The sequence below is a fragment of the Chrysochloris asiatica genome, unplaced genomic scaffold, assembly GCF_000296735.1.
Source record: "Chrysochloris asiatica unplaced genomic scaffold, ChrAsi1.0 scaffold00074, whole genome shotgun sequence".
Lineage (NCBI taxonomy): Eukaryota > Metazoa > Chordata > Mammalia > Afrosoricida > Chrysochloridae > Chrysochloris > Chrysochloris asiatica.
In genome coordinates this window covers 13,209,243-13,222,003 of record NW_006408592.1, presented here as the reverse complement: position 1 = coordinate 13,222,003, position 12,761 = coordinate 13,209,243, and the positions used below count along the sequence as shown (strand labels likewise).

Genomic DNA, 12,761 nt, shown 5'->3' with positions numbered 1-12,761 from the left:
TTTCTTGCTTCTGCCACAGATTCCCCCAGCTGTGAGCCTTCCAACCTTCTAAGTATTCCTTTATATGTGGTTCAGAGTTCTGGGACCAGCCCCTGAAACTGCTTGGTCGGGTATTCTGTGTTGTTGTTGGCGGAGCTCTCTGCTATACATCCACCCAATCCGCCATCTTGTTTGTTCTCCCATTATTTTTTTAAGCCCTCTTGTATATATATTACTGAATTTTATTGCTTACATTAACAAACATAATTTTGGTATCGGTGAAAGTCAAAAGTATTGCTATAAAATTATTGTACTCTTTATTAAATAAAAATATCAAAATGTGAAGCTATTGTTTCTTGATATACCAACCAAATCTATATACTTCTGAAAGCAGCATTTCCATCCACCTAACCCTTTCACAAAGAATTCTGTGCTCTTTAATCTACATCAGGTAAAAATGGCAGTTGGGCAACTTCAAAGGCCTCAAATAAAGTTAATTTTAAATGTTCTTTGAGTTTGGGAACAAAAAGTAGTCTGAAGGGGCAAGATCAGGGCTGTAGAGTGGATGGGGTGAGGGTTTCCAACAAAATTCTCATAGGACAGCCCTTGCGACCATCAAAGAATGAGCAAGTAAATTGTCACGACAGAATAAAAATTCCTTGCCATAAGTTTCCTGGCCTTTTTCTTACCAATGCAGTTTGAATTTTCTTAAAAATTCTTCCTTATAAACCACATGATCGTCCTGTGTCCTTCAAGAAAATCTAACAAGATTACCGCTTTGGTATCCCAAGAAATAGTTGCCATAACCTTCTCAAGCCGGCCTTTCTGCCTTAAATTTAACTGGCTCAGCAGATCCACTTGGAAGTCATTATTTTGATGGGGCTTTTTTTTTTTTTTAACTTAAAACTTTTTTTTTTTTTTTTTATAATTGGGTGAAGGTGAACAGAGTAAATCAGTTTTCCATTCAGTAACTCACACACTAATTCATGTCACTAATTGCAATCTCCACAATAATTTTGTTGACTTCCCTCGTATTATATATTGCCTTCTTTGTTGATATGCAGAAATGGCATGGAGGCCAAGTCTGACTTCCTCTGGCTTTTCAAAGGGTAAGGAGACTCAAATACAAAATCAGCTCAAGGCCGATTCTTAGGAAGCAGAGGTCAGACATGCTTTCACCCTACAATCTTCTTTATCCTATTCTGACACCAACCTCCTGTCCCATAGCACTCTCTGCTTCACATCTGGGTTCAGTAAACTGTTGCAATGGGCACAAAGAACTCATAGATAATACTGAGGATCATGGGTTTTATTAGGGAAGTAAACAGGGCACAATTTAGGATTAAACACGACTAAGGATACAGCAGTCCTCCAGTCAGGAACCCCTCTTCTCTGTCACACTGCAGGCAAGCCTTGCTTTGTCTTTGGCCTCTCAGCCATCTGGCCCCCTTAACCTTTGCCCTGCTCAGGCAAGTGCTACAAAGCTCCTTTAGCCAGCCTACAAATGCCCAAAGGGCACATCTACAAGTAAGGCCCCTACACATGGGCACTCAACTTTACTCAATCCATGGGCCTAGAGGTCCACAGCTGCCTTATCTCTCCATGCCACCACCTCTGCTGCTGCCTCTGTTGTTGCTACTTTTCCAGGAAGAGATATCAGGCTGTACTCATGCTTTTCTTTCTAGATGGTCCTAGGATCATCTGTACCTGCTTCTGAAAGGACTCCTTTTAAACCTAACGTGATGGCAAAATTAACCAATACCAGGGTTAGAGTACAGTATACCCTATTTGCATACTTCCACCCAATCATAGGATGGAAAATGAAATAACATTGGATAGAAAAGCCATATCAAATAAATTCAAGATACAAAAACTCTCTACTTGGTAATTTATTCTCTCGTCTTCTCCCCTGCCTAGTAACCACTATTTCTTTTAGTATGAAAACGTTTTCTTTACTTTTATAATAGTGGTCTCATACAATATTTGTTCTTTTGTGATTTACTTATTTTACTCAGCATACTGTCCTTCAGGTTCATCCATGTTAAGAGGTGTATTGGAGATTCATTGTTATTTAATGCTACAACAGGATTCCATTGTATGCATGTACCAGGTTATTTATACATTCTTTCTTGATGGGCATTTAGATTATTTTCATGTTTTCGCTATTGTCAGTAATGCTGTGATGAACATGGATACACATACCATGTTTCTATATCTAGTCATGTCAGGGTCTTTATTTCTCTAGGATACAGACCTAGTAATAGTATTTCTGGATCATGTGGCATTTCCAACTTGGTAAGGAAGTACCCTAAAGTACCCTACCATTGTCCACAGTGGCTGCACCATTTTATAGCCCTACCAGAGGGTTCCAGTCTCTTGACATCTTCACCAGCATTTTTTTTTTAACTTTGTTATTAATGCTGGGATAAGATGATATCTCATTATTATTTTGATTTGCAGCTCTCTGATGGCTAAAGGAGTCCTGGTGCAGCACTGTAGGATAAGCACTGGACTGCTAACTGCACCACCAGCAACTCTTTAAAACCCTATACAGGGTCACTTGAATTGGAACCGATTCGGCAGCTCTTCCTGCGGAGCAACTGGTAGTTTCGAATTGCTGACCTTACGGTTCGCAGACCTATTCGTAACCACTACGTTACCAGAGCTCCTTGAGTGAAGGTAAACAGATAAAATCATCAACCTTACTTTCAACCAATCATATATTGTATTTCATCTTAATGATTACACTCCCCTCCCTGTAACAACAGTTACCCTGCTTCCACCTTGTGGCTTCCCTTTTACATCTTATTTTTAACAAATGAACAAAGCAAAAATATTTCATGCATACAGACAAAAAATATATATCCATTTAAATGTCCAAAAGGCACATTTTGCAAGCTAACCTCCTGTCTGTAGGCGCACAGCCTTTCTTAGTACATGGGCATAGAGTCCGCAACTTCATGAGCACATCTTTATGTGTTTATTGGGGGTCTAAATATCTTCTTTGGTGAAGTGTTCATGTCCTCTGCTTATTTAAAAAATTGTTGCTAAAGTTTTCTATACATTTTAGAGATCAGTCTGTTGTCTGATGTGTCTTTGCCACAAAATGTTTCCTAGTCTGTTGGTTCTCTTTTTATTCTTTTGGTGAAATCCTTTGGTGCATACAAGCATTATATTTTTAGGAGGTTCCAGTCATCTAGGTTGTGCTGTTATTTGTGTTTTGAGTTATGATTGGTAGTGTGTTTATGCCATGTTTTAGGGGCCCTGAGCCCTGATGGTGCTGTAGGATAAGCACTGGACTGCTAAGTGCAAGGTCAGAGGTTCAAATCCATCAGTCACTCCATGACAGAAAGATGAGGCTTTCTGCTCCCGGAAACTTACAGCCTCATAAATCCTATGCAGAGTTGTTTTGAGTCAGAACTAACTTGATAGTAATGCTTACTAGGGCCCCTAAGTCTTGGATCTTTTTCTTTGAAGACACCCTAATGAGACTAAGGCAAATGTGTTATTGAGAGAACTTGTCTGCAGTCATCCACTGATTTCAGAGACATGTTTAAACAAGTTTTGTTTAGAATAAACCCATGCATGGGGTCCTGGGAAACAGTGGACTGCTAACCACAATGTCGGTGGTTCACACCCACCAATGGTTCCTCGGAAACCCTATACAGAGTTGCTATGAACTGGAATCAACTAGATGGCATTTCACAACAACAACATGCATGTATAAACTGGAATCCTAGTAGTAATAATTTTTGGTTTGCCTTTGTATATCAATGAGGGATATTGGTCTACAATTTTCTTTTATGTAATCTGTCAGGTTTTGGTAACAGAGTGATGCTAATATCATAAAATGAGTTGCATAATGATTCCCTTCTCCTAGGTTTCCTGAAAGCATTAGAGCAAGATCAGTGTTATTTCAACTTTGAATGTTTGATAGTATTTATCAGTATAACTATCTGGGCCTAGAGTTTACTAGATATTAATCCAAGAAAAATTAAAACAAATGTCCATACAAACATTTGTACATGATCATTTATGTACAGATGCAGCTTAATTTATAATAGCCCCAAACTGGAAACAAGATGTAAATTAATAAGTAAATTTTGATGCACTTATACACTGAATTATTACTCACCAATAAAAAGGTTTTTTATGCAATAATGATTCATGCAATAATATGACTAGCTCTCTAAAGTATTATGCTGAATGAAGTTATGAATGCTGATTGTAAAATCTTAGAAAATGTCAACTAAGCTGTAATGACAGACTTATCAGTTATACATGCTTTTAAAAACTTAAATGGGAAAAAAAGAATTTCTTATAATTCTGCTGATACTGATGATTTTTGCTGTTCTTTCTTTATTCCTGAAATATTTCTTTTTGGTAGCATTTTGCTTCAGCCTGAAAACTAATTTATCATTTCTTTAAAGCAGTTCTGCTGGAAATTCTCTTACTTTTCCTCTATCTGAGAATCTTAGTTTCATTTTCATTCCAGAAGAATATTTTTGCAGGATAGGGAATTCTGGGTTGACAAGTTTTTATTTTGTTTTGCTTTTATTTCAATGATTTTTGCTGCATGGAATATTATAATAATAGAGGTTTTAAAAATCTTTGATAATTCCAACATCTGGGCTATCTTGGAATCGGCATCTGTTTATTGTTTTCTCTCTTGAGAATGGTCTATAATTTGCTGGGTTTGTATATACTGAGAAATTTTGGCTTCCACCTAGATATTGTGAATGTATGTCACATAGACTATAGGCAGTGTTGTAATTCTCTGGAGAATACTCATGTTTTGTTTTGTAGGCAATCTATCTGATTCGATTCAGACTGCCAGTTTGGTCTCCCCTGTGGTTCAAATCTCAGTTCAGTTTTCAAGACTTTGTAATGCTGTAGAGCTCAAGGTGAGCCTAAGACTTAACAGAGGTTCATACCCAGAAATAGGAGACTCCTTCTTCAGCTTTCTCCACTCTGGGATTTCCCACTTCTTTCCAGCCTCTGAGGGGCTTCTTTCTTAGTACCTCTACCTAGAAAGATAGAGTTCCTTTGAGAGTTTTAGTGGTCTGCCTTCTGTGCTCCTTTGTGATGGGGTATACCCTGAGAGGCAGAAAATTTACGTTTGTGTATTTACTTCTTCATGTTTTGCTCATCTTCATAATCTGCCTCCTTTTAGGTAATTAGAAGTTTTAGTTGTAATTAGTGGGAGAGACAGCCTATAGTGGGTTCACTTCTGCCATCACAGCAGAACTCGGGCTTCTAAGGTCTTCTTCAGAGCTTCTTTACCTTCTGTAGAATTTACCATTTCTTCATCCATTACACTCCTATTTTCCAACAGATTTAAAACAATATTTAACCATTTTAGAGTCTTTGTAGGTTATTTCTAAAATCTGGTTTTTGCTTGTGATTGGTTTCCATAGATTGCATTTTCTCTCAGCTATGGGTCAAATACAGTTTCTTCATGTATACAGTAATGTCTTAAAATTGAAAGCATATTGAACTTTGAGGAAATACTGAATTGAATATATTCAATTAAAAGTATTGAATATTTTGGATGATATGTTATATTAACTTCCTTCATAGGAAAAGTTTTATATATTTAATCTCAAATCTCATGCAGAATGGGTGCCCCCTTCTTTCTAGAGTCATAGGTCTTCTAGTTTCTGTCTGCTGTTTGGTTGCTCTTCAGTGTCTTCAAACAGTTGCACATATTTTATAATTGTTATCACCAGGTGGCTTAATGTGATACAAGTTTCTCCACAACTACCAGAAAACATACCGTCTATTTGGACTGAAGAAAGACTCCTTCCTACATTCCACCACCCTTGCAATTTAGCAAACCCTGTTTGAACTTATTTTCTTAAAAAATTCTCCTGCTCCCACACCCACACAAGTGAAAACAAGAGACAGAAAAACAGCAGGTTGGCCAAGACCCCAAGCTTGAAATAAGTTCTGTCTTCTCTGTTATTGGTTATCTCTTTACAACATGTTGTTGCAGCTGCTGTTAAGTGCTGTCAAGTTGGTTCCGACTCAAGTGATCCCCATATAGGGTTTCCAAGGAGTGACTGATGGGTTTGAACTACCAACCTTGTGGTTAGCAATCCAATGCTTATCCTACAGGGCCACACCAGGACTCTAAAGATTTACAAAGCTATCTTCTTAAGGCCAAAAAATATTTATTTTTACAATTCTGTAACTCTAGTCCCCCCAACACCAAAACCAAACAAAAAATGTTATAGCATGTTTTTGTTGTTGTTGTTTTTTTTTTTTATAATGGGAGGTTGTCCTAGAACCCAATTATAAATTTATGGCAACACAAACAATGACAATAAAATGCAAAAGTTACTTAAGAAAAAAAGTTGTGTCGGATATAAATGTTGGCTCACTTGAAAAGATACTCTCCGGTATCCTTAAGATGAAAACCCCCAAACTAGAAAGTACTGGACCCTGTGAATGGTCATTCAAATTACCCAAAGGCCTTCTCCTACCTTGTATTACTGACAAAGGCCTTCTCCTACCTTGCATTTTCTGCTCTCCGGCTTATGCACTGATGCAAGTAGAGATACTCCTGAGGTGCACTGGTAGACAAGGTGGGCTGGATGTGGTTTGACACTGGGGGCTCAAACGTGAACAAGGTTGGCTGGCTAGAGTGTGAAGGAGCTGAGGATTTTCGTTCTCGGAGAAGGTGCTGATTGGAACCGCTGAACTCAGCTGGAGAAGAGCGGGGGCCATGACTTGCTGAGGAAATGTTTCTCAGGGAATCTGTGAAAAAGAGAAAGAGTTCTGTGAATGAAAAGGGAGGAAAGGTGTCCTTATCCCAGCCTAGGGTGTCAGAAGATGACAAGAAAAAACAAACTAAGAGCAGAGAGTCTCGGATCCAGCTGCACCATTCTCCTGCTCTCTCACACTTGCTCTCTGTCTGTCCTCCCAGAGAGGAAGGCTGAGCCTCCTTGCTGTCTTGGTCCAAGAGGAGGTGGTCTGTTCCTCTGGGACTGTTCCTGGAGCAGCATGGGGGCCGTGCTTCATCATGACCCTTCCAGGAGGCATTAGTTTCCTGTGGTCCAGGAGTGTGATCTCCCTCAAGACCAGCCTTTGGAGAGGGAGTACCACTGCCTTCCTCCTCTTAGGCGGCTCCTGCTCTCATCACCTTGCTGCAATTGGAAAGGCCTCTTTCCTAAAAGCAATGTCTGGCTTTGGTAAAGGATGCTTTGCTTGTTGAAGTTTCTGTAACTGATACCCTGCAGGGTGCCTTACTATAGCAGTGATAAAAACACAAATAAGGAATGATTCCTTAAGACTGATTCCCAGTTCTTCTGGTCTGCCTTTCCAAGTCCTCTGACAAGTCTATGTTCTCTACTCACTAATTCTTGTACCCACTACACTCGGGCTATTGGTCTTTTTCTTTCTTGACTCTTATCTTAAATTTTCATTTATTATGTCAGAAAGGAAGTGAGGTATTAAAGACAGATAACAGCATAAGAATACAACACCCTAAGCCAAAGGTATTATGTGTTTGCCTGGCGCTTTAGAGCTTAGCCCAAATTCCTTAGCATAACATACAAGGCATTTCACAGTCTGACCTATTTCCTGCTTTTCTCCTCTCATATATAAGACATATGGAAGTATCATCAGACCCTGAACTCAGTCTCTTTTATTATCCCTTGTTTGACTTATGCTGGCTCTTCTGTCTAGATTTCACTTCTATTCTGTTGGCAAAATCATATGAAGACTTTACAACCCTACACGGATATCACAGTCTCTCTGAAACCTTCTTGGACTCTATCCTTCTTCTGGGTGCCAAAAGTACTTGGTCCATGCTTCCACTGTCATTCTGCTTCCTTGCCAAGCCCCTGGGTTTCTCAGAACAGTGTCTATGATGTCATTAACTCTGCAGTCCTAGCATATACCTAATTAAAGACCAGGTACATACAAGGTTCTTGGTCCATGTTTGCAGAATAAGCAAAAACATTCATTCATTTAGCACTTTAGATTCTAAAAATATAACTTCTCATTCAAATAAGTAAAGGTCTAAAGATGTCAGTTCAGGCAATGTGATAGCTGGTGGAGGATAATGTTTTGGTGGTAGTGACGGTAGCTTTCTAGGATTATTCAAATCCTATCAGAAGGGACATGGTTCTCTTTCCATTCCCTGTTTTCTGACCTATTTCAGGTTGTACCCTTCTCAGGGCCCTAGGCAGGATCACCAGCTAATTAATGTTCCATAGCATTAGTTACTCTCCAGTGTTTTCTACTGCCGGACAGGGTCAACTGCTGCTAGTGTACAACAGAAAAAGCCAACAGGCCCCAAGGGAAACGGTTCCACTGACAGCTGTACTGACCTCTGAAATGAATTCCCATTAAAGGTCTCATAGAGAACTAGATGTTTGTTAACAGAATCAATGGCTTCATTACTCCATTAGATTTGCAAGATGAACTCTCTAACAGTAGAGGAGAGGAGGTTTATGTCTGTGCATGGGAGCAGCCACAGCACCAGGGAATGAACACAAGGCACTGCCTGAGAAGACACTGGGAAGGTGTCAAGAGAAAGCCTTTGGTGAAATTTTACCTTCTCTGCTGTCTTTCTAGACTACTCTTCCTCTGCTCAGACCGTTTATATCGTACTTTTCAGGGGTTCTCCAAAAAACCAAACCCAAATAAAACAGAAAACCCCGTCACTCTGGAGTCAATTCTGACTCAGCAATCCTAAAGGGATTTCCAAGACCATAAATCTTATGGAAGCAGAACGCCACGTCTTTCTCCTGTGGAGCGGCTGAAGGATTTAGGCCACTGATCTTAGCAGCGAAGTGCTTTAACCACTGCATAACACCCAGGGCTCCTGGTGCTACCCCAGCCATCCTAAAGTCACACTGTCACCCAGGAGACTTTTCTGAGGGGAAGCTAATGAACTTCCTCAGCGTCATGTTTCACCTAGGTGACTACTCTATTCACTCTCCTAGGCTTCCACTCATATACCCTGTGCCTGCTGGGCACCTCAGTTCACATGTCCTGCAGACTGGTCAAGTCCAACTATCTGAATTGCACTCCTCACCTTCCTCCTGTGTATTCTATCTCAATGAAGTACATTGACGCTGCTATCAACAAGCTTAGGCATCAGTTATGACTCTCACCTGCTTCTTAACAATCATACCATGACACTATGGCAATGCCCTGCTTAAAACACTTCAATTACTGACAATTTATTACCCAGATGATGACTTAAAAGCTCTTTGTCTTCTTAAAATTACTTTGATGCTTATTTCTTCAACCTTGCTTCTCACCAATAGTTCCTTTTGTTTCAAAGGAATTTTAGATTTATGCAACGCTGTCTATTAGATTGTACACTAGGCTGCAAACTTAATGAGGGCAGGAATTTTATGTCTTTTGTAATGGTTCTGTCCCTAGCTTCAAGCCTAGAATACTAAATAAATGAAGTATAAAGCATAAGCGGATACTACTCTTCAGATAACATTCTCCTCATTGCCTTTAGATAAAGTCCAGGCTCCTCATTATGAGAAGAAAGTCCATTATGTCTCAATTTATTTATTCTGGTTCATCACCCAATACATCCTTCATGTGCCTTGTGTTGAACACAAGGCTATGGGTATGTATAATACACACTCATCTCGCGTGTCCTCTGCTTAAGATCAGACTGTACAGTCAAACCTGAGACCTAGTCTGTATATCTGTAGAACTGGGGGAAATTCCTTCAGCTCCCTGAATCTATGTATCCTTATTGCCAAACATCATAGGGTGGGTATAAGGAGGGAATGCATAAAGAGTCTAGAAAATCTTGCACGTAGTATGTAAAACATGCCTAGACATGCTGTAGGTATTTAATACATATTTGGCACACAGAAGTCCTGGTGTCGCACTATAAGATAAGCACTTGACAGCAAGGTCGGTTTGAACCTCAAGGATGGCAGTTCAAACTCACCAGCCACTCTTCAGAAACTCTGTATAGGGGCAGTATGAGTCAGAAATGACTCCACAGCACTTAACAACAGCAAGCCCTGGAAGATAATAGGTATTAAATAAATATGTTGAATTAACACAGTGGAAGGATAAAAAAGGATAATTCAAATATTTCTGTCTCCTAATTAAAATGAGAAAAGGTTTCATGGTCTGCAAAGCATGCATAGGATTTAGGACGACTTAGCACCACTGGCAACAGAAACTTGGAATTCCATTCTATCAGCATAAAGACATGTCTGTAAAACCAATTCCATCTAATGGTCTGTGGTCCCAGAAAAGTTCTTATAAGGCTGTTTTGGCAATAAACCTTGCTAAATAAAATCCCACTTCTGTTGGTAGCTTTGAAGAACCTCTGCTTGAATTATGTGATTATTCCTTAGTGCCATAAAGCCTACAACTTCACACAAAGTTTTCTTGCTTATCATAGGATTTTTCCTAAAATTGAATTTAGAGACAAGTTTTCTGGAATAAGATGCTTCTGTTTTAGGCCCTGAAGGTAGCATACTCTGGCCACCCCTTGTCCCTGTCACCTCTTCACCCCTGCTTTCTGATGAGCAGCCTGTGCCCCGGTGAGATGATGTTCTTGGAAGTCCTCATGTCACGTTCCCATCAGTTGGAGGGAAGAACTTCAGTCAACAGGACTGGGCACTGGTCCCTTAAGATACAACTTGCCTTTGGTAAGTGAGATCTATCTAACATCTACATTCTATAAAGGTTGATTCCCAAGCCTCGTGCTGAACCCTAAAATTAAACTTTTAAAACGAATTTTCAGTAACAGTTATGATGTGGCTGGTGCGTGAAACAGAGAGAACTAATTGGGAGAGCAGTCAAAAGACTTGACTCCATTAGTGGATCTACCTTTTGCTTGCTATCTGACCTTGAGCAAATCACTTAGCTTTAACGCTTCAGTTTCCTCATCTCCAAAAAAAGGGACAATTACTCTTGGTCTACTTATCACAGAGAGAATCAAGTGAAAACACACACAAACACATCCCAAAACCTGCACATGACTATCTGCAGCAGCATGATTCATAATAGCCAAAAAGTGGAAAAACATAAATTTCTACCAAGTGATCAATAAATAAACAAAATGTGGCATATTTTTACAATGGAGATTAGCAATGTAATGAATGGTGTTCTGAGATATGCTACAACAATGGTAAGACTTGAAATCATTATGCTAAGAGAAGGAAGCCAGTCACAAAAAGCCACACTTTGAATGATCCCATTTATATGAAATGTCCAGAACTAGCAAATCTATAGGGCCAGGAAGCAAATTAGTGGTTGCCTATGGGATGGTTGCCCACGGTCCTGGTGTGGACTGCTAATCACAAGGTCAGCAGTTCAAACCCACCACGGCTCTCAGAAACCCTATACAGGGTTGTTATGAGTAGGAATCGACTCAATGGCACTTAACAATAACAACATGGGATGGAGAGAAGGAGGAATGGTGAATTATAGCTAATGGCTATGGGTATTTTTTTTGAGGGGGAGGTGATAAAATTTTATTAATATTTTAAAAACCACTGTTGTTGTTACTAAGTGCTGTTGAGTCGGTTCTGACTCATAGTAACTCTGTACAGGGTTTCTGAGGAGAGACTGCTGAGCTTGAACCACCAACCTTGAGGTTCAAACCTACCTTGCAGTCTAGCACATTAACACACAGCACCACACCAGGACTCCCAAAATGACTATAACTGTTTAAAAGAAAGATACATTCACAAGTCCATTGTGAAGTATGATATGTAAAATATGTATATGAGATTGCTGTTGTTAAATGCTGTTGGTTCCAACTCATAGCAACCTTGTATAGGGTTTCTGAAGAGCAGCTGGTGGGTTTGAACCACTGACCTAATGGCTAGCAGTCCAGTGCTTATCCTATAGTGCCACACCAAAACTCCATGAAAACAACTGTTGTTGTTTAGTGTCATTGAGTTGGTTCAAACTATAATAACACTGTATAGGGTTTCTAAGACTTTTTAAATCTTTGTGGGAGCACAAAGCCTCATCTTTCACCTGCAGAGTGGCTGGTAGGCTTAAACCGTAGATCTTGTGGTTCGCAATCCAGCGCTTACCTTATGAAGCCACCATGCTCTCTGGATAAGAGTTTGGTAGTAGCTTAATTAAATACATCTTTTAAAATGTTCTTTATTTCCCCTGTGAAAAGTAAATTACAAAGTCCTTACTAAAGCATATTCAATTAAGGGACATTCTCCTCTTCCTATCATTACATCCCTATACCTCCTTTTAACCCTTTTCTCACCCTACTGTTCAGGTCTTCACCCCATAACCATACAAGGCAGTGTGAGTTTCAGCAAAATAAATAAAAGGTGACAAGAACACAGGGTTTGGAGTAGCAGACCCAAGTGGGTTGAAATTCTACCTCCTAGTCCGTGAGTCTCACAAACATGACAGGAATCATGAGACCAAGATTCCGTTCCAGCTCTGCCATTAACTAGCTGGGAAATCCCGGGCAGTTCTGTCTCTGAGCTTCAGTTGCACACCTCTAAAGCTGGGAGGATAACTCTGGCTCTGCCTGTCTCACTGGGCTGTCGTAAGAGTGGAAAGCAATAATGGGTACAATAACAAATTCCTGCTCATAAATAAAACATTAACAGGATTTATTTTTATTGCCTGGGTACCTCTTAATGGAAGGAAAGAATGGTAAAAAACAAAAACATCCAAAAATGTGTGGCTGGTCTGTTTTTGGTACTCAGCAGTAAGGCTGTGGAAATGCTATGCCTTGGGTCATTAGGCAGGCCAATTGGTCTAGCAAGAAGAAAATGGAGGTTTCCAGACTTCTAGCCCGGACT

The 12,761-nt window shown here is 39.8% G+C and overlaps 1 protein-coding gene across 1 annotated transcript in view; it reads right to left on the bottom strand.

Annotated features, from left to right (window-relative positions):
- Positions 1-12,761, bottom strand: part of GAB2 (GRB2-associated binding protein 2) — a 246,032-nt gene that overhangs the window by 25,157 nt on the left and 208,114 nt on the right. The window contains exon 3 of the mRNA XM_006864985.1: positions 6,495-6,738. Within this exon, the coding sequence (XP_006865047.1) occupies positions 6,495-6,738 (244 nt within the window). The remainder of the gene's footprint in view (positions 1-6,494; positions 6,739-12,761) is intronic.